The following is a 22,425-nucleotide window of genomic DNA, read 5'->3' as shown; positions in this document are numbered from 1 at the left end:
ACTCCTATTACATTGTCTTTATACCTCTAACATGAGAGTTAAACATAGCTTTACAATAGAGTTGCAGTGCATAAGTGCTTAATTTATGTGAATTCAAGTCTTTGTAAAGCTGAAAGAGAATAATTTGATTTAAATATTTCAGTTTTAACCACCAGTCCTTTATCAGTTAGGGTTAAATCAAAGAAACAGAACCTCTATAACTGATAGAAAATATGGGATTTATCATGAGCATTAGCTCTTACAATTATGTAAGAGCTAGTTAAGCAGACTGTGTCTGGTGTTGGGCCTAAAGTCAGCAGGGCAGTAGTCAGGAAGGAAAGTGGTCATAAAATGGGATAGAGTAAGGAAAGATTGAAACTGGAGAGGACAAGCTGGAACCACAAGGACAAAGTGGAACCTGCATGTGTCTCTCATTGCATCCAACTTCAGTGATATGAATGACCTGTAGGATAACCTGGTACCTTTGGCCACACTGTTGAACATGCACCTAGTTGAGGATTCAGAAAAGCTGAAGGAGAGACCTGGTGGGAGCTGGATCGCTGCAGGACAGGCTGCTTGCCCATGCCAACATGGTGAGCCGCCATGATTAGTGCCTGGCCCTAAAGTGATTTTCAGAGCAAAAAAAGTCTTCTGCTTTACTTCTGCCTTCCAAATCTCACGTAAATTTATCTTTTAACTAACCCTAACCTAGAGTCATACAGGGAAGGGGATTCTGAGAAATGCAGTTCCATCTTAGCTAACTTGACATACTACAAAGTCACCATAAACCCTTGAGTTAGCAAGGGGTTGAAGATATACAACTGGTAATTTTCTTTCTTTCTTTCTTTTTTTAATGTATAAGGACATTCATTCTATTTTTTTAGTGTAAATTTATTTATTTATTTTTATTTTTGGCTGTGTTGGGTCTTCATTGCTGCACGCGGGCTTTCTCTAGTTGTGGTGAGTGGGGGCTACTCTTCATTGTGGTGCGCAGGCTTCTCATTGTGGTGGCTTCTTTTGTTGCAGAGCATGGTCTCTAGGCATGCGGGCTTCAGTAGCTGTGGCATGTGGACTCAGTAGTTGTGGTTTGCAGGCTCTAGAGTGCAGGCTCAGTAGTTATGGTGCATGGGCTTCATTGCTCCACGGCATGTGGGATCTTCCCAGACCAGGGCTCGAGCCTGTGTCCCCTGCATTGGCAGGCAGATTCTTAACCACTGTGCCACCAGTGAAGTCCCACATCTGGTAATTTCCAATCTGTCTCAGTTCCCAAGTACCTCTCATAGTATAAGCATCTCACCATGCTGAGTTCAATTCTACTACTTGGTTGAATTTTTCAAACAAGACTGCTTTCCTAATCCCCAGCCAACTGCTTCATTACATGCTCACCTGAAGAAAGTGATCTGATCCAATGCTGAAGAGAAAGACTGGCTGTATTGGGTTTATGAACCAAGAGGTGGTATATGGGTCTCCAACATGGTACTTTCCTAAAAAGGTATTTCTAGAGTAATTTTGCCCATATTCAATTTTCAATTTATGCTTTGTCTTTGGAACTAAATCCTGGTTTTAGAACCATCTTCAATAAATATTTATTAAATATGAATGAATTGTATATAAATTGTGAATGAATTGCAGTAGGGATTTTCTACTGCTGTATTTCTCTTAGCAAATAGCAAAGTACTTGATACAAATTAGATATTCAGTAGATATGGATTAAATTATTTATTGAAGATTTTTATTCTGGTGCTGTGTAATATCAAAACAAGAGTATGTATTTTTTTTTCAGTGAAAATAGTGTCTGTATTTACATTTTTAAAAATTGGGGTAAGACTTACACTTAGTGAAATGCACATGTTTTAAGTGTACAATTCTGTAAGTTTTGGCAAAAATATACACCTGGAACCGACACCGCAGTCAAGATATGGAACATTTCCATCACTCCAGAAAGTTCTCTTATGTCACATTGCAGTGAATCCTTACCATTCATAACCAACTACTGCTCTGATTTCTATTACTGTAGAGTAGTTTGATCTGTCTTGAACTTCAAAAAAATGAAATGATATAGAATGTACTTTTTTGTGTCTGGCATCTTTCATTCAACATGTTTTTGAGATTCATCCACGTTACTGTATGTGTCAGTGGATTCGTATTCCATTGTATTCTTTCGCATAAATGGTTTTCCATTCTTCTGTTGATGAACATTTGGGGTTGTACTTAGCTTTTGGCTATTATGAATAAAGATGCTATGTACATTTGTGGACAAGTTTTGTGTGGACATAAATTTCTCTTGGGTAAGTGTCTAAAAGTGGAGTTGCTGGGTCATGTGGTAAGTGTATGTTTAAATTCCTAAGAAACTGCTAATTTTCAGAGGTTGTTTCCTTTTTAACCTCCACAAGCAATGTATGTTGTTTTACATCCTTGCCAGCATTTGGTGTTGTCAGTTTTTTAAATTGTATTGTAAATGTTTTCTTTTTCAATAGGTTTCTAAGTTGCCCTGAATATGAGCCACTGAATATTGTGTATGCTTTGGGACCTGGGTAAAAGCGACTGCTCATTCAGTGTGGGTTTTGCAAGGCAAGTTGGAGCTTGCAGAAAAGTATATGTACATTGAAGTACTTTGGAAAACTTTGGCCCAGTTTGTCTGTTTCAGTGTTTACATGAATCTCTACACTCTGCCTGTACCTCTCTCTCTCTGTCTCTCTTTCTTTGGTAAATTGTCTCTAAAATATTATTAAAGTAATCCATGTTCTTGGTAAACAGTAAATAAAGGAGAAAAGTGAAAGGTTTTCTGAACTCTTGTACTTCTACACACAATTTTATGGTATCCAGAAATAACCATTGTTAATATTTTTTGTGTATCTTTTCTCAAATTTTCTATGCATTTACTAATATATATATAAATATGCATGTATAATTACATATATATGTGTTTTTGGAACAAATAAGATCATATTATAAATACTATTCTGCAACAGGTTTTTACTTAATAATCTTAAAACTTTTAAAATATCAGCACATAAATGTAATCTTTCTTTTAAGCAAACTCTTAAAACTGTATTTCAAAGTACAGATTTATAATTTTACCAGTTCCCTATGCTGGTTATCTTAGGTTAATTCTAAGATTTAGCATTACAAACAATGTTGCATACACATTTTTTTTTAATGTATCATGCAGGTATATCCAAAGAGTGGATTATTAGCAGTGGAATTGCACAGTTTGCTCAAGCTTTATTTTCAGCTGAAGTGTATGTAGTTTCAGGTTATGAACAGCTCATTGGAAGTTGCTAGTAAACACAGGGTCGTGTGTGTTTCCACAGCCTCTTTTGTCAAGAGACCTTTGACAAAAGGAAAAGATGACCTTGAAAGAAAGGTCTTTGTCTTTATCTTTTGTAGATCCTCCTTTGGCCATCTACAATTCACTAATAATTAGCAGTCATTCATAACTGTCTTCTGAAACTGAAGACAGCTTTTCTAGAGACTAAAATTGTCATCACCATAATTCACTCAAAATCTAATCTATTATTCTAGGAAACTAATATATTTTTACAATTCCATTCTTATCTTAAGATAGAACAATAATGCTGATATTGCCACTAAAAATAGCTGGCTGGGCAACTGTTCAGACAAATGTCACAAAAGAGTTTGCCCTTTGCTTGCTGCTGATCCATTTAGCAATCTTCTCTGCTTATTTCCCCAAAAGATTTGAGACATCTATGCTGCAAGGACAAGTGCTTCAAGACACAACACCATAAGCAGACTAAAGGACAAAAGGCAGATTAGTAAAAGGGAGGGTGAGGGGAACTTATTTTTCTAAGAAATTAGCTTAAGGCCCAGAACTTAGTTCTGAGCTTCTTAGTAAACTAGGTAGAGAGAGAAAGAGGCTGAGTTATAGAGCTTGCCATTTTCTAGCACAGAGGTTCTCAGTTTTATGAGATAGAACAATTCTTCTTTTTATTAATTAAAAAAATTTTTTTAATTTAATTTATTTATTTTTGGCTGCATTGGGTTTTCGTTGCTGCATGCAGGCTTTCTCTAGTTGGGGCTACCCTTCGCTGTGTTGCCCTGGCTTCTCATTGTTGTGGCTTCTCTTATTATGGAGCACGGGCTTTAGGTGTGCCGGCTCAGTACTTGTGGCTCCTGGGCTCTAGAGTGCAGCCCAGTAGTTGTGGCGCATGGGCTTAGTTGCTCCGGGGCATGTGGGATCTTCCTGGACCAAGGCTCGAACCCGTGTCCCTTGCATTGGCAGGCGGATTCTTAACCACCGCGCCACCAGGGAAGCTCGCTTTTTTTTAATAACAAATGCCTTCTTATTATCCTGAAATGAGGTTTATGGGTAATATACCATATAATACAGCATACCATTTAAAATGAATATAAAGTCGTAACTCTAGTATATCAGAGAAATTAAAGGTAAGTACTGTATAGTAAAATAATTCATATTTTAACACGTATATGTCCAGGCATGACTATGTTGGAAGGCAAACAAAGTTACCACATGCTTTATCTATAGGAAGAATCACTTTGAATGCAACAGCTACAAATGCAGCTTAGTTCAGGTGTGTTGGCTACTCAGCTACCACCAGCCTAACTGATGGTGATGATATAATTTTCCTAACTGCTGAAGAATTCTTTTTAAATTCTGAAAAAGAGCATAGTCTCCTCCCAATTTACTTGGGTTTTAAATTCTTAGGAAATTAAGTGATATTGAAATTGAACAAAAATCTCTTTGTATTTACATGTAAAGTGGATTTTTTTCTAGGCTCATAAGCAGCCTTTTTATTTTTTTCCTTCTTACATGGAAGTCTGATGAGATATGAAAAATGGTGCAGAATGTGGAACAATTTTCACTGTGCAGGACTGCCCTGTGCATTGCAGGCTGCAGAGCATCTATGGTCTCTGCCAACACTACGTGCCAGAAGTTCTTCCCTCCCACCATTGGGACAACCACTTTAGAAATCCGTGTGGCATTATTTGTTAAAATCTGCATTTCTCATAACCCAGTCATCTACTCCTAGTTATATACATATCAGAAATGAGTACATATGTGCATCAAAAATTGTGTTCAAGAATTTGCAGCAACATTATTCCTAATGGCTCCAAATGGAAACAACTTACATCCCCTCAACAGAGGAATGGATAAATAGTGCCATAGTCACACAAAGGAATAACATGCAACATTGAAAATGAACAAATTGCTACTGCAGAAACCACGGAGAAATCTCACAACGTTTAGTGACAGAGCCACACACAGAATACATACTTATGATTCCAAAAGTTCAAACACAGGTAAAACTAATTTATAGTATTTGTTGGAATAATGCCTGGTGGGGGAATGAAGTGCGTTTCTGTGGTACTGATGGAGTTCTATTTCTTGATCTGGATGGGGTTTACATGCGTGTGTTTGCTTTGTGATAATTCATTATCAGCAGAGGAGAGAGTATGAAAACAATTCTACAGGATGAGATTGGTTAAGTGTAAAAGAAAGGGGGAAAAATGACTGTAATGAAAAAAAAAAAAAGTCAACTCCCTCCCCAAACCTCCTGCCCTCCATTTCCTATGAAGGGAGCCTAGGAAAAATCAAACCCGAGAAAAATTCCAGCTCACACTCAAACCGTCAAACAGACCCAGAGATTCAAAAGTCCATCACTCGGGGCAAAAGGTTTTCCCAGATTTTGTCCAAGGTGATTACAAAAGCGACCAAGTCTCTTCTCTGCTCAGGGTAAGAGGGTAAGGAAAAAAACAAAGTTTAAAAACATTAAGTTACTTCCCAATCTCTTCCCAGGATCACCCGGGCCACCTGGCACCCGACCCGATCCACCTAAGGGGGCGGGGCCGAGGCCCTACTCTGACTCCCTGGCAACGGAGCAAGCCTTTGTCGCGTCCTAGCAACACGCTCCTCCCTCCCCTTGACTGGCCTGCCCTCCCTCGGTCCCCCTACCTTGCTCACCGCTCCGGCATACACTCTCACTGGGCCACTTGGTGGTCCCGAGGGCTTGGATTTGCACTTTCTGATTCAAGCGCCAGACAGCTCTCTGAGTTCCTGTAGTGGGAGCCTTTCTGGGAGAGCCAGAGTGGGGGAGGGACGGCGAGAAAAAAAAGTTTAAGAAAGAAAAAAAAAATCAAGATTTGGTAATTTTTATTTTTAAGACATATCCAAATTTCCCAGGAGCGTGGAAAAATCACGTTTGTGTAAACTCCATATAAAGAAGGAAGAAAAGAGACACTTTGAAGACCCAGCCGACTGGGGACTGGAGATTTTGGACACCATCGTCCCTTCCCTGCAGGACCTAGGCAAGCACGTGATGCACACGCTGCCCTCGCTGAGCAAGGAGGGTAAGCGACATGGGGCAGGGGGCCCTGGGAATGAACCTTTACCTGCTTGGGGGTCAAGGCGGAGACCTTCCTTATCCCTTGTCTCTGGCAGGCCTTGAGTGGCCGTGTGGCATTGGCAGCCTCATGCTGGACGTCCAAATACACTTTATTGACTTCTTTAATGAGAGAAAGGGGCCAGCTGAGGGTTTCTATAAATTTATTTATTTTACTTTTGGCTGCCTTGGGTCTTCGTTGCTGACAGCAGGCTTTCTTTAGTTGTGGTGAGTGGGGCTACTCTTCCTTGCCGTGCGTGGGCTTCTCATTGCGGTGGCTTCTCTTCTTGCGGAGCACAGGCTCTAGGTGCACAGGCTTCAGTAGTTGTGTCTGGCGGGCTCTAGAGCGCAGGCTCAGTAGTTGTGGTGCACGGGCTTAGTTGTTCTGTGGCATGTGGGATCTTCTGGGACCAGGGCTCGAACCGGTGTACCCTGCATTGACAGGCAGATTCTTAACCACTGCACCACCAGGGAAGCCCCAGCTGAGGGTCTTAGATTAAACAAGATAATGTATACACAGGGCTTAGCTCAGGGACTAGCACAGAGTAAGTGCTCAATAAACGTTAGCTAAAACAACCACCCCAAAGGGCTCCTTCTCAGAATTCATGCAAAGACAAGGCTACTTTTGTTGCCAGTGGTATCTTGGGGTTGTGTTAAGAAAGTGAGATAAAACAAAAAAACAAAAAAAAAACTGGGTGTTTGGAAGAAGACCCGACATCTTCTCATAGAAAACTTACTAGGCTTGGTTAAAAACATAGTTTCTTAAAAAAGTGACCCTAAAGTGACACTGAGATCTGTCTGCAAGCAACAGGAGCCCTTGGGAAGAAAGGTGCTCCAGAAATGCAAACTATTATTGTTATTAAGTCATTGTAACTTAGGGATGATGCCTAGGCTTTAACCAAATGATTTTAGGAGACAAAATAAATAGGAGTACATGCATCTTCTTTCTCTTTCCCCTGTATCCCTCCTATTTTTCCTGTTAATTCTAAAAGAAGTGTTTAAAATAATGGTTTTATGGATTTTTAAATATTTGCCATATTTGTAAATTTATATATAATTTCTTCAATTCAAGTATTTTGAGAACTTACTATGTGCTGGGCACTAGAGTACTGATGTTGAGCAAAACCTTGGAATTTACAATCTAATGGGGAAGATACACATTAACCAAGTAGTCACAGAAATAAATATAAATTTACATTTAGTCAGTGCTCCTAAGGAGGTGCATGGTACCATGAGAACTTTTAATGAGGGTGAGGATGCAGGTGTGTATCAAGATTTGCTGAAGAAGGGAAGATTTGAGATGTGAAGGATGAGTTGGAATTGTTATGAAACCAACTTGGGTCCATTCGCCCAATGTGCAGCAGAGTCAATCTACTGACACCAGGTTGTGGTGAAGGAAAGCACAGCCTTTATTGCAGGGCCAGGCAAGGGGAATGGGAAGCTCATGCTCAAAAGAACCGAATTCCTCGATGGCTTTCAGGGAAGGGTTTTTAAAGACAGCGTGAGGGAGAGGGTTGCAGGGTACATGACCAGCTCGTGTATGATTCTATGCTTCATTGATGTTGAGGTAACAGGGTGATGTTTCAGGAATATCAGTCACCAACCTTCTAATTCCAACCTGTCTGGGATCTACATGCTTGTGGTCTGCATGCAGTTAACTTCCTCCACCTGGTGGGGCTTTTAGTATCTGCAAAACAACTCAAGGATATGGCTCAGGACATTATCTTTAGCCCTTGAAGAGGAACTGAAAGTTCTTGACTTTGCTTTATGGCTAAACTCTTTTTTTTTTTTTTTTTTTAAATTTATTTATTTTTGACTACATTGGGTCTTCATTGCAGTGTGCGGACTTCTCATTGTTGTGGCTTCTCTTGTTGCGGAGCATGGGCTCTAGGCACGCGGGCTTCAGTAGCTGTGGCTCGTGGGCTCTAGAGCACAGGCTCAGTAGTTGTGGCGCACGGACTTAGTTGCTCCGTGGCATGTGGGATCTTCCCGGACCAGGGCTCGAACCATGCCCCCTGCATTGGCAGGTGGATTCTTAACCACTGCGCCACCAGGGAAGCCCTATGGCTAAACTCTTATTATTTTGTCTTGCTTGACTGTTTTCCTTCGTTTTTGCATTTTCTCACTTCTTTGATTAAATTTGCTCTTTGGAACTCGGGGAAGGCCTAGGAGGCTAAAGCTTTCCTACAAGCAATAGGCAGGGGACACAGAGGGTGGGGACTTTGTCCCTGGGAAGGCCCCACAGCATCCTGCTAAGTTTCAGAATTTAGTAGGTGAAATGGATCAGTTGAATAGGGAGTGGAGGGGAGGTGAGAGTGTTCTTGGCAGAGAGAATAGCAAGAGCAAAAGCTCTGGAGGGAGGGAGCATGGTGTGATTGAGGAGCTGAAAGAAGGTCAGCATGCTCTATAGCGCGCTATAGCTGCTAGGGAATGTGTTCGTAAAGGAGGCTGGAGGGAAATGGAGGGGTCAGGTTAGGCATGGCCTCATAAGTCACGTTAAGGATGTTGGCTTTTATGTTCAGCCTGAGGGAAAGCTGTTAAGTGTTTTGAGTGGAGCTAAAGGAGGAGCTGAATGACATGGTCAAATTTGCATTTTGAGAAGACTGGTCTGGTGGCAATGTGGAGAATGAATTGGAGGGTCAAGAATGCCTATAACAGTAACCTAAGTGGGAATGAGTCATCTGAATTCACTCTTGGTTTGAATTGGTAACAGTAAAAATGGAGAGAAGTGGGCAGACTGAAAGGCTATTTGGAGAAAAACTCTACAAATTATAGTGATGGCCTGGATATAGAGGTGACAGAGAAGGGGAGTTTCAAGGATGCCTTCTGAGTCCCCAGCTTATGTAACTGAGTAAGTGATGGGACCGTTTGTTGAGATTGAAACGCTGGGAAAAGGACAACATTTAAGGGAAGGAAAAATCCAAGTTAAAGTGCCTTTGTGAGATATCCAAGAAGGCATTTGGGTACACAGGTCTGCAACCTCAAAAGACCAGAGGGCGTCTGGGCTTCTAAGTAAACATTTGGGGTCATCTGCATATTGGTGGTCATTAAAGCCCTGGGCATAGATGTGACTGCTTAGGCAGAAAGTATAGCGTGAAAAGGGAAGGCGGCTTGGGGTTGTGTCTTGAGAAACTCCAACATTTAACATCTCCTGGGTTGAGGAAGGTAAGCTTGCAAAGGAGACTGAGAAGAAATACCTAGAGAGGTAAGAAGAAACCCCAGGAGAGAGTAGTGTCTCACAAAAGCCAAAAGGACAGGGGCTTAAAGGAGGAGGGAGTGGTCAGAGAGGTGAACAATTAAACAAGTCCGTTGAATTTATTGACAAGGAGACCATTGATGATTTCAGCAAGACCTTTATTGATTGAATGACAGAAGCAGAAGTCAAATGACTATTTACTTAACTTTCACAAATGACCCACTGTAAAGGAGATGAAGATAAACTCCCAGTATCAGCAAAACACACAAATTAATTTTTCATCATTGTGTGTGTTAAGGCCTGCTGCTTTCATATGTTTCACCAAAGTTTAATATTATGTAGTTATAGTACTTAGAGGGTACCATCATCATTTTACAGATGTGAACTGGTTGAAACTATTGAAGACTACATAGCTAGCAATCCATGAAGGCAGGAAGGCTGTAGGTCTTCAGACACACAGCACACTGGTGTTTCCACTGTACTGTGCTCTGGGAATACGTTTCCTTGTCCAAATCACTCTGCAATAATTTGCTTGTCTTTTCGTATTAATATCTATTTCAAGTATATATTATTCTATAATTTACATAATGGGCACTTGGCCCTTTTTTTATAATGATATATAAAGTACAGTATTCCTGTTTGGAATACACTTGGCATTGTGTTTAAAACTATGGTCTTGAATGCACAAAATGTTTAGAATTTGAAGTCAGATGAATGTTGAATTGAATATAGAAGGTATGTTCAGGGATTATTTCTTGTGATTCTTGGTATTTCAGTATTTGATTAAAATAAATAATAACCTCAGCTTTCCTAAAAAGCATATGCTTTAATTTGCTTTTTAGACTGGATTAAAATTATTTTTCTTTTGAGATTTAGTGATACCTTTTCTGACACTTTGGGATATAGAAAACATCAAAGTTAGAAATCAGTCTGTAAGATTTCCACATCTCTTCCATTTGAATTGCAGAAGTCTAAACCTTTCTAAAGGAAATCTTGTACATGTTTTCCTTTTCCTTCAGTGAAAAATATCAGATTTCAGTTTAGAATAATAACTCTGCTCTTATATGACTTTGCCTATTAGATTTTATAGAGTAAAAGGACACAGGGGACTTGAATGTATCATTCAAATGAGGAAAGACAGTCTTCAAATTTCTAATTAAGCTCAGTCAAGTCTTTCCACTAGGGTTTGGTTGCAAGCTATCTAGTTTCTCCTGGCCCTAATTAAATCATTTCCTTTGGTTAGATTGTTTTCCTGAAATTTGAGCTTCATATCATGAGTCTAGGTGAAAGCCTTCACAGTTTTGCTTTGAAAAGTCTCCATGTACGTCTGGATATTGAGATTCTGTATCATTAGTGAATTAATAATATTTTTAGTCATGATGAAAATTTGAACTCAGAAAACAGTTGGGACTGTTTGAAATCCCTTCTTAGTTCTTAGCAGCCAGCAGTAGAATCCTTTTGTCTGCGGGGGAGGGGGAGGAGCAGTAGGAAATGCAGTAGGATGGGATGGAATAGAAGAAATACCTGATTATCGTAAACTGTATATCCGTGGTTTGGAGTGAAGGGCAGAATCTTGGCATTTGGCTCACTGTAGCATGCAGCCCTAGTTTTCTTGGTGACTGAGTAAGTTTCCATCACCCAGCTTGTTCCTAGATGCTCATAAGAGTCACTGCTACTTCTTGTTGCCTAACCTGCTCTTTCCCTGGCATATTAAAAATATTTATAACCCTGATATACTGGATTAAAAGACTGCAATTTTCTGCTGTAGGTAGTGGTTTGAACCATTAGGGAAAACAGTTATACCAATAAATCCAGCAGTTTCTAAAATGGGGAAAGAATTGGTTTTTGTCCCCAACTGCATCTATGACCTGAGGTGGCAACCTGGTAAATGCCACTGTTCTTGATCCTTTATTTTGAGAATTAAAACATACTACTCTTTTCGTTTGTCAAGAGTTCATCAGTGAAACGTATCTGTAATAAACTCCTGACTAGGTTTGGAATGGAAATGTCAATACAGACATAGATTTCTATATTTATGAATATTAGTTATAACTAGAGTATACCTTCATATCATACATTAACACTTGAGTTATTGGCAACTACTTATTTTTCTACCACAGTTTTTTGGGAACACAGCTCAGAACAAGAAAATAAGCCTAGAAGGCCTCCCTTTGACCATTCAAAAGCAGAAAGTGCAAAGTACTAGTAGCAGAAAGAAGCAACAGCTGGAGGCCAACAGTGACAAATGAGAGTGAAAAGCAGAGTCAAGAATTTAGCCAAAATAGAAGTACAGAAACAGTTAGTGTACAGACAACAGCCTTTCACGCCTTCGTGGCCCCTGGCCGTCTTCCTGTGTTATAGAATGGTGCAAGAATGAATGTTCATGTTAATCAGATACTAGAGTAGACCCTTAGAGGTTTGTTGAATGGGTCATTAATAAAAGGCTATATTATACTTGGTTAACTCTATTTATAGAATAAACGGAAAGGAGTTACAGATTTCCCTTTATTCTAGGAAGATTTTCTTCAGAAATTTCTTCTTCTTCCCCTCCCCCTCCTCCCTTCCTCCCTTTCCCCCATCCTCTTCCTCCGCCTCCTTCACATTTTGGGAACTTAAAGGGGTAGCTTTACTTACCAGGAAAATTAACTTTGGAGAATGACCTTATTTTCTGTTAATTCTAAATTAACTAGAAAGTACTGTTATTGTATTCTGGATTTACATTTTTTATTTATTTATTTTTTTGCGGTACGCGGGCCTCTCACTGTTGTGGCCTCTCCCGTTGCGGAGCACAGGCTCTGGACACGCAGGCTCAGCGGCCGTGGCTCACGGGCCCAGCCGCTCCGCGGCATGTGGGATCTTCCTGGACCGGGGCACGAACCCGTGTCCCCTGCATCGGCAGGTGGACTCTCAACCACTGCGCCAACAGGGAAGCCCCCTACATTTTAATTTATTAACACTAAGATACTATTACAGGGGTGCTCTCATAAATTATTTTTTCTTTCCTTTGAATTTCAGAAGTCTCTACTATTTGGGGGAATGTGTCAGAATTTGTGGAACGGCAGCTATCCCTACACAAGGTAGGATTTATACTTTAATTTTAATGTAGGAGGTCAAAGAACCTTTCCTCCTTTGTCTGGGAGACGGATAGCAGACTTTAGAGCCACTCAGTTTAACTTGCAGTTTTGGGATTTTATGATGCTCACACTTAGGACTTGTGGGTAGTAGATTTAACAAACATGGATTTCACCCTTAGGTAATGAATTTGAAAGTTCTGCTCCCCTGGTGATAGGAAGTATATCGCTGGTCAGCCTGGGTGCATGTAGATGAAGTAGGTGAATTCTGTTCATCTGTGATCTGATAGTTCCTGGCGTGGCTATAGAAGGATATGATGCTTTTCGTTTTGCCTCTTTGCAGGGGATGGATTTTAATTGAAATATAAGAAGGCAGTCAGGAACTGAACTCAACTTGCCCAAAGTGAGAAACTTTGCCCAGGGCTGGGCTATTTCCTCCCATCAAGTCTTAAGTTTGGATACCAAAGAACTGATCGGAGATTTGGGGAGTTTGGAGGGAGCTGGAATGTTGTGAAAGTTTTATACCCTGCTCAGAGGTCCCAATATGACAGCTCTTGAGCTGAATTCATCCTTGAAACCGATTTTATTTGGTCTGATAATTTGAATTAGTCCTGAGCACTTAAAATTGGAAGAGTTTATACAAAGGTTTGTATTTATTTTCTCAAAAAATCAGCAGATTAACGATACCAGTTTTCCTTCCCTACATGTGACACTTGGCTGGAGCTGACAAGGGGCTTTCCCCTTTAGATGAGACATGCACTCCTTAGCCATCACATTCTCTGGCTTGATACCTTCACTCCGTTGCATTCTTTCTTTGCTCCTGTAGGCATTTGAGTTTGTAACCCTTGATGTATGATATTTCCAGGGAGACAGAGACCCAGTGTGAGAGCCAGGAGTGTTTGCTTCTACCCTCAGCCAAGATCACCACACTGCAGCATGTGTCTTGGATGTTTTGTGTTGTCTGATTTTAAGTGAGGGACATAAAACCTAAAAGAATGAGAAAGCAGAGATTCTCATGACCCCTTAAATCCCCCTCTGATGGCAAGGGATTAAAATTTAAAATGTCACACAATTTAGGACAAGAGTAATCTTAGATATAGATTAAAAGCAGCTATGGCATCCATACAAGTTTTCTTAGTCCTCATAGCCTTTGAATGATATGGAGATAAAGGATCAGAAACGCACCGTGGATTGATATGTTTTATACTTATTTGAAAACTTAGAGTCATAAAATACTAAAGCTGTAAGTAATCATAAAGATCATTGAATTTTAAGGCTCACGCCTTAAAATTTTCTTCATGTTTTTTGGGATAACAGTGCTAAGGATTATTTTTCTTTACATTTACAGTGAATTCTCTTTGTTGTTCTTTTTCCCCTTCTTTGTCTGCTCAGGGAGTTCAGATTCCAGGACTTGGAACTTTCACTTTCACGAGACAAAAACTGGACGTGGGAAACAACAAGTTTATTCTAATTCAGAGGCCCATATTTATCATGGCGGAGAAGTTAGTACAGACCCATGGACTCAAACAAAACAAAGTATATACTCCTGGTAAATATATTTCATTTTTAAGACTTTCCCAGAAGGTGACCAGCCTGGGGATAAAAATGAAAGGGCAAAGCTTGCCCAGTTGCTGCTTTATTGGTTTCTGATTTGAGGAGCTCTCTTTTCACGTGGTACATTTGGCAGAGCGAGCGGCCAAGGTAGGAAATTATATACAGTCTTCCTGCGGGCCATTTTAAACCTCAGTAGCTTAAAACCTGATGTGACATCAAGGCAGATTTATATAAAAGCGACATCACCAAGTCATACAGATTTTTATTCATATTTCAGATCGTAAGAAATTAAAAGTGGTTATAAAGAAGAGAAAGTTAGGGTCACAGGTTGGAAGAATCACAGTTAATATCAGCTAGGAAAAGATTACTGTGTTTCTATTGTATATAATCTAAATTATTAAAATTTAAAAGTTATTAGAAGCTTAATAATTCCGTAAAGACTTAATACCATATATACCTCTCACACCCTAAAATCTTCCTTCTTTCTTCCCTTCCTTGTTCCCTCCCTCCCTCCCTCCTTCCCTTCCCTCCTTCCTTCCTTCCACAAATATTTACTGAGGGCCAGCTATGTGTCAGGCCTTGTTCCAGGTGCTAGAGACATAGTGGGAGACATGATGCCTGCCACAGGACGCTTGAATTCCAGCTTTAATGTGTGGCTTTGTGACACCTGCCCTGGTTACTTAGAGGCTTTTGGGGGCTTCCTTCCTAATTTCTGGTTGTATTCCTTTTGATCTTCCTTATCATGCCCTTGTGCATGACTCATATATGGATGAAGAGAGATCGTCTATCCCCAATGCCAACAGGTGAAAAGGCTGAAACTTTCCTTTATGTTAATAACCCTGAAGGTCAATTTTCAGAGTAACTTTCCACCAAAAAATGATATATTGGAAAAACAAACAAACACCAATAAACTATACTTAGAATTCATGATGCATATATTCTGTATGGTGAGTTTGACGGATTTTCCATCCTATTTTTTAACCTAGAATTTTATGACAGAAGAAATATAATATCCTAATTCATCAAAAACCTACCAAATGAAGTGAAAATAAAGCCAATTTTTTTTGCAAAAACATTTGTGCTTTAGAACAGGGCTTATTTTGCATCTTGGATTTTGTAGTGTGGTCCAGAAGAGTACTTTAGATTTATAATTAATTTTTTAACGAGGTGGAGGAAATTTCAGAATTAAACATGTACGATTGAACTCATTCATAAGAACAACGACAGTTTAGCTTTTATTTTTGGCCATGCTGCACGGCTTGTGGGATCTTAGTTCCCCAACCAGGGATAGAACCCGGGCCCTTGGCAGTGAAAGCATGTAGTCCTAACCACTGGACCGCCAGGGAATTCCGGACAGTTTAGCTTTGGGGTGACGATTCTTCATCATTAATTAGGTAACTAATCAAACATTGTACAGTGATTCTTAAAGATTATTAAGACATGGTCCTTGCTTTGAAGAGCTCAGAATGTAGCATGGTAGATAAATATATAAGAAAATGATGCAACATGATTAAGTCCTGTAAAAGCAACATTGATCGAACTGGATCATTGATCAGAACTGGATCAATGCCATGGGAGCCCAGAGGGGAGGATGCCTTACTCTGCTTGGGGAGATTTAGGAGGATGACATGCCAGGAGGTCTTAAAGGATGATAAGATTTTGCTGACAGTGGAAGGCATTTCAGGAACAGTATGAACAATTCAAGCATAAGGGAAAGAGTGAAGCCTGTTAAGGGAATAACAGGTGCTTCTGTGTGGCCAGGGCATTTGACTGTGGAGGCAAGTAGAGGGAAGTAAGAGGTTTGTAAGTGTGAAATTGTGAGGAGCCTTATATGGTTTGATAACGACTATGGAATTCATCCTCTAGGCACTTAGGAGCCACTGACATTTTTTGAGCAGGGTATTATCTGTACTGGTCCAGTTTTTAGTTTAGGAAGGTAGCTCTTTTAAGTAAAGTAGTTTGGTAAAATATGTGAAAGCCTGAATGAAGGCAGTGGCAATCAGGAGGAAGATGAGGGAATCTACTCAGGAGATATTTCAGATGTAGAACTGGTGGGATTTGGTTACCAGTGGAGAGCGGTGGGTAGCAAGAGGCAGGAAGGTATTTAGGATGACTCAGATTTCTCAGAGAATAGATGGATACTCATGCCATTAACTGCCATAGGGAATGAAGGGGAAAGGCAGGCTGTGGTGGCAGATAAAATAATGAGTTTGCTTTTGAACATGTTGAATTTGAGATTCCTGTCAGGATGTTTTTTGTTTTCTTTTGTTTTTTTTGGTGGTACGCGGGCCTCTCACTGTTGTGGCCTCTCCCGTTGCGGAGCACAGGCTCCGGACGTGCAGGCTCATCGGCTATGGCTCACGGGCCCAGCCACTCCACGGCATGTGGGGTCTTCCCGGACCGGGGAACGAACCCGTGTCCGCTGCATTGGCAGGCGGACTCTCAACCACTGCGCCACCAGGGAAGCCCTCCTGTCAGGATGTTTAGGTATAGATAATTTCAGAGGTCAGGAGAGGGTTGGATACTAGAGGTCAGGATGAGGATAAATTTACCCAGGAGACAATATAAAGTAAGAAGAGGAGACCGACAAAGACAAAATCCTAAGATGGTGTTAAAACAAACACCATCTTATAAGAAGCAGAAGGGGAAGGAAGCCAGCAAAAGAGACCAAGGAGGAGGAAATTGGAGAGCCAAGAGTGGTGCCATGGATACAAGAGAAAAGTGACGGTATAGCCCACAGAAGTTACAGAGAAGTCATGAGAATGAGATTTGCAACGTCTCTGCTGGCTTGTCCATCATGAGATGACAGCATCCTTATATAAATGGGCTGGAAGACAGATTGCAGATAGGCGTTGGGCAAATGGGAGGGGAGAATCTAGGGGAAGATGGTATAGAATCACCATTAAATTGTGCAGGAGGCTGTGGGCTGATATAGGGAAACTTGTGTACTGTAGAGCTGGTAATTCTCATCATCCAGCAGTAGTAGACATTGGAAAGGCTCTAAATTAATGTTTTGCCGAGTGAATGTTTAGAATGTCCCTATCTTCTCTCTGTCCTGGTCCTCTATCAGAGGACCTTGTCTACTGTCTCTCTTTCAATTTATCATCTTGATCATCTTTCCTGTTTTCCCTCTTTTCTGACTTGTGGACCGTGCATAGCTCCTATATCTGTTCTAGTTGAATAGACCCTGTGCTTACTTTCATGCTAGATATAACCATATTCCCCTGCACTGCCATTTATGGGCTCATTAGAGAGGAAAAGCTGTCTGCAAGTCACTCAGACTGATACCCTCTGATAAGACCCACTTTTGTTTGAAAGGTGACTTCTAGTGGAGATAACTATCTTTTCAAAACAATGTTTGTAGATATTTATAATCATTTTAAAATGTTATGATAACTGGAGGAGAGAGGCAAATATTGCTGCAGCGTGTCCTGAAAGGGGACTGAAAATTTCAGAAAACCCTCTGATGAAGAGGAACAGTTAGTTATAAATATGTCTCCAAGAGAAAATAAAAATCTTGTCTGGAGTATTCCTTAGGAAGCTATTTGTTCTTATTTTGAGCAAAAAACATTCTACTTTTAGGGAAAATTGTATTGATTAATATCTATTAATAGGGTACAACTGAAGGCTTCACATGGACAGTTCTATTTTTGAGTATTAACTGAGAATCAGATAAATATTTGTGAGTGTGTATATGTCCTTGTTGTAATTTCCACTTCTTTCCCCTCACCCCAACTGTCTTTTTCTCCTCTAGGCGATATCCCAGTTGTTCCACTTAATTTTGTCATGATATCCCTAGAGGGTCCATTTAACAGAGATACGGTGGAAAGATGTGTGAAGGAGACGTCGCTTTTTTTATCACGATCCATTTCCACCAAACAAAACGTGGAGTTTACATTCAAAGGAATTGGGGTCCTCGTGATCAAAGGTGGCAACGTGAAGATGAGATTTTATAAGAACTTCCTTTTTACAATGGATGGAAGTGGGGCTTTGGCGAAAGCCCTAGCAAATGTAAATTAATATTTTCCTTCTCCTAACCCCTTTCCTGATTGTAGCTCTAAATCATCTGTAAATGGGTCATCTTTAAGAAAAACTAAGGTTGACATATTTTATTATTATTATTATTATATATATTTTTTGCGGTACGCGGTCCTCTCACTGTTGTGGCCTCTCCCGTTGCGGAGCACAGGCTCTGGACGCGCAGGCTCAGCGGCCATGGCTCAAGGGCCCAGCCGCTCCGCGGCATGTGGGATCTTCCTGGACCGGGGCACGAACCCGTGTCCCCTGCATCAGCAGGCGGACTCTCAACCACTGCGCCACCAGGGAAGCCCGACATATTTTAAATGGCAGTTACCCCAAGTCAAAGAAGTACTTGTTTATAGATGATTAACTCTCTGACAAAAAAAGTTAGAGGGGGCTAAGGAACTTTAAGTTTTAAGGCAATGCCACCTGAAAAATATAGTGATAGAAACTCTTATAATTCTGAACATTTTGTAATACCTTATGGTTTAAAAAATTCTTCCACATATATTATTTCACTTGGGTCTCAAAACATTATAAAACCAGAATTATTATCCTGATTTTACCAATGAGAAAAATGGGGACTCAGAGAGGTTATGTGGGAACCTGAAGTCTGGGTGCCCTGCCGTAGAACTGAAATTCAAGCCCAGACTTCCTAATTACTCTTTTTGTGCTGATTACACTATTTTATTTCAATGAAAGTCTACAGAAAAGTCGCATTCAGGTCATGGAAATGTATCTTTATCTTCCAATTTGCATTGTTGTAGAAGAAATTTCATAATTGACCCATCACTGTTAACCGTTAAGTAGCTGGTGTGACCTTCATGCTAAGTTGGACGTAGCAGACTTTAAGAAGGCAGTTAAACAGTCAATCAACAGGACTAACTGAATCTTAATGTACTAAGTTTGTATGAGCAAATTGGCTTATCATGAATGTTATATAATCCTGTGTCCCATAGAGCAAAAGCCAGACTTTTAAATGAAAAGTCTATGAAAGGAAATGTTATAAATATGGTTTAATTCTACCCTCTAATTTCTCCTTTCGTGGTGCTCTGGGATGGGTATTTAGGAGACGGAGTTGTGCATAATGAAGCTCTTGATGTTTTCTCCACACTCTGGCTTCATACAGGATTGCTAAGAGGGGTGCCAAACCTGTGTGTGCAAAGTGGAAACACACACACAAGTATCACCCTCTCTTTTTCATAAAAACATAGGCAAGATTTGCAAAACCAGAAGCAAGGCCAAAGTGCTGCTTCATCTCTCACCCTCAGGGATTCTACAGAAATTTGTAATCTTCAATATGTGTTTAAAAGAAAGGATAATGTTTTAATTGGACTGCTGCACTCTAAGATGTACCTTTTAAGGAGCATGTTCCAAAAGAACTAGTCTTGAGAGATATTCTATGAAAAAACGATCTGGAGGCCAAAGCACATGGGCATGTTAAAGGATCTGAGAGGTCTGGCTGGAAAGAAGCTGCTTTAACTGCCCGAATGTATTTAATCGTGGAAATTTAGGTTGAGTCAATATTCATTAACGTCTATAAAACACATTTTGGGAAACTGCTATAAAGTTGTGAGAGTGACTGTTTTTCTCCTAAATGTTCCATAATGTAAATCTGAGTGCTGTCCTGCCGAAGAGTTCTCTTGGAAAGCTGTGTGCTAACTTCACTGATGCTGCTTTTCTTGAAATATTTTTAAAACTTCTACTTTTGGAATCCCCTTCAAAGCCTTTTATAAACCATATCATTAATCCAAAAAGAATAATTTTATATATCATTCTATACTAGTATAATTTAATAATGTGATTATTATCTGTTATATATTTTATAACTTATATATTATAATTATATAATTATAATTTAAGTCATATATTATATATTAGAATATTATTATATATAATAATTATAATAGTCACTATTTGTGGAATGCTTATATGTGCTAGCCACTTATATACAGTACCTCATAAAAATCCTGTGAATCTGATCCTATTATTATCCCCACGTACCTAGGGTCTAAGGCTATGTGGCTGTTAACAGTGTGAGGATTTAAACATGAGGATGCCTGACTCCAAAGCCCTTCTCTTAACTACCCAGTTTTAGAGTTATTTGGGTCATGAGTGGAATTAGCTAACTTGCTCATTTTCCTAAGAGTTTTAGTAAGTTGGCTGTCCTCTTAAAGATGTCTGAAAGGAGCTGTCAACTCTGAGGGCAGTTTCCAAGGAGGAAATGGTTTGAGAAAAGGCAGCATCAATGGAATTGGTATGCAACAATGCAGGGTGACTACTTTGATAAATGAGATCATTCCTCATTGCATTTTTTTTTTTTTTTTTGCGGTACCTTCTCACTGTTGTGGCCTCTCCCGTTGCGGAGCACAGGCTCCGGACGCGCAGGCTCAGCGGCCATGGGTCACGCACGGGCCCAGCCGCTCCGCTGCATGTGGGATCTTCCCGGACCGGGGCACGAACCCCGTGTCCCCTGCATCGGCAGGCGAACTCTCAACCACTGCGCCACCAGGGAAGCCAGTTCCTCATTGCATTTTAAGCTCTGGGCTTTGAGTACTAAACAAAAATAACAGTAGAGAGTATCATGGTAGTCTGAGGCTTCTGAGCACCCTGTGGCTCTGATTTTTCTGTGTCCTGGACCACAGCCCAAGTATAACCTGTCTCTGTCCCTGTCCCCAGAGGCCTGGCACTGTGGACTCAGTGTTGTCTAGCAGAGAATCCTCGGAGAAGCGGCCCAACAGCATGCTTTCATTTCCGAGGTCAGTGCTTTCCTCCGCAGTTTCCTCCAGGCACAGGAATCCTTGGGGACCTATTGATGGAACTGGACCGTGTGTCACATTTGAGTTTTCTAGCTCATGCTCTCTCTCTCTCTCTCTCTCTCTCTCTCTCTCTCTCTCTCTCTCTCTGTTGCTCTCAGTGCTCCAACAAATAAGAGTTTATTGCATACACTTTCCGTAGTTAAGTTAAAAGACAACGGCACTTAGGATATACTCTTTTTTTAAGCTATTCTTGGTTCCCTGGAAATTTTCATACTACCTCCCACCAACCTTAGTCCTTGCAGTATTAGTAAAATTCTTCTCACCTGCTAGGCTTTGTTCTACCTTTCACCCCTTCTCTGACCTAGTTTCTTCCTTGTCCTGCAGTCTAGACTACCTCCTCTCTGAGCTCTGTTTTTTACCACTGAAGCAGCTAGAAAGACAAGATACAGCTTCACTCCAAGAGCACAGTGGGCATTACCAGCGGCTGCTGCTGACAATTATTACAATAATGATAACGATAACAATAATAGTTATCTATGGAGCACTTACTAGATGCTAGGTATTGTTAAGCACTTTCTCAGTAGTCTTGTATTTAATCTTTACTACAACCATTTGAGATACATATTATAATTTTATTCATTTTATAGAGGAGCAAAATTAATTGTAATTTTAATTCTTTTTTTAATTTTTTTTTTTTTTGCGATACGCGGGCCTCTCACCGCTGTGGCCTCTCCCGTTGCGGAGCACAGCCTCCGGACACGCAGGCTCAGCGGCCATGGCTCACGGGGCCAGCCGCTCTGCGGCATGTGGGATCTTCCCGGACCGGGGCACGAACCCGTGTCCCCTGCATCGGCAGGCGGACTCTCAACCACTGCGCCACCAGGGAAGCCCCTTTTTTTAATTTTTAATTAAAATTTTTTATTGGAGTATAGTTGATTTACAATGTTGTGTTAGTTTTAGGTGTACAGCATGTAATTTTAATTCTTTTTTTTTTTTTTTTTTTTAACAAAGGAAGTGACAGGATGCAGTATTAAAAGCACTGGAATAGGAGTCAGGAGACTTGGGTTTTATTTCCAGTTTGTTCATTACTTACCCATTATTAGCTCTTAATCATGTTTTTAATCTTAATTACTGTGCCATTAACTACTATGCATTTTGGGTAAAGGAAGTTTAGGAAATAGTAACCAGCTTCCCAAAGTATTATTTTCTCTCTCTCTCTCTTTTTTTCTTTCTCATGTTTTTGAGTCTGTGACACCCTCTTGTGTTTGTTGGTTTGGAACAAGTCCCTCCTGGAAAAACTGTATGCCACAGACCTCAGCAAAATCAGTGTAAGGGGGAGAATAAGCCTTAAAGATTAATGAGTCCAATCCCCTCATCTTACAGATGAAATGGTTACAAAACTGAGGGGCCAATCCAGAAATAAAACCATGGCTCCTGACTGTTTCAGTGTTGTTTCCATTGTAGCATGTTGCCTTACTCATTAA

At 40.4% G+C, this 22,425-nt stretch overlaps 1 protein-coding gene across 1 annotated transcript in view; it reads left to right on the top strand.

The window, feature by feature from the left end:
- Positions 1-481: 481 nt before the first annotated feature.
- The window catches only part of CCDC81 (coiled-coil domain containing 81), a 42,896-nt gene continuing 20,952 nt past the window's right edge, over positions 482-22,425 (top strand). The window contains exons 1-7 of the mRNA XM_065882371.1: positions 482-572; positions 3,152-3,221; positions 6,143-6,309; positions 12,553-12,614; positions 14,001-14,157; positions 17,917-18,173; positions 20,862-20,941. Coding sequence (XP_065738443.1) covers positions 482-572; positions 3,152-3,221; positions 6,143-6,309; positions 12,553-12,614; positions 14,001-14,157; positions 17,917-18,173; positions 20,862-20,941 — 884 coding nt within the window. The remainder of the gene's footprint in view (positions 573-3,151; positions 3,222-6,142; positions 6,310-12,552; positions 12,615-14,000; positions 14,158-17,916; positions 18,174-20,861; positions 20,942-22,425) is intronic.

Source organism: Phocoena phocoena, chromosome 8, assembly GCF_963924675.1.
Source record: "Phocoena phocoena chromosome 8, mPhoPho1.1, whole genome shotgun sequence".
Classification (NCBI taxonomy): domain Eukaryota; kingdom Metazoa; phylum Chordata; class Mammalia; order Artiodactyla; family Phocoenidae; genus Phocoena; species Phocoena phocoena.
The sequence above is the reverse complement of the archived record's forward strand: the minus strand, read 5'-3'. Positions and strand labels throughout refer to the sequence as shown.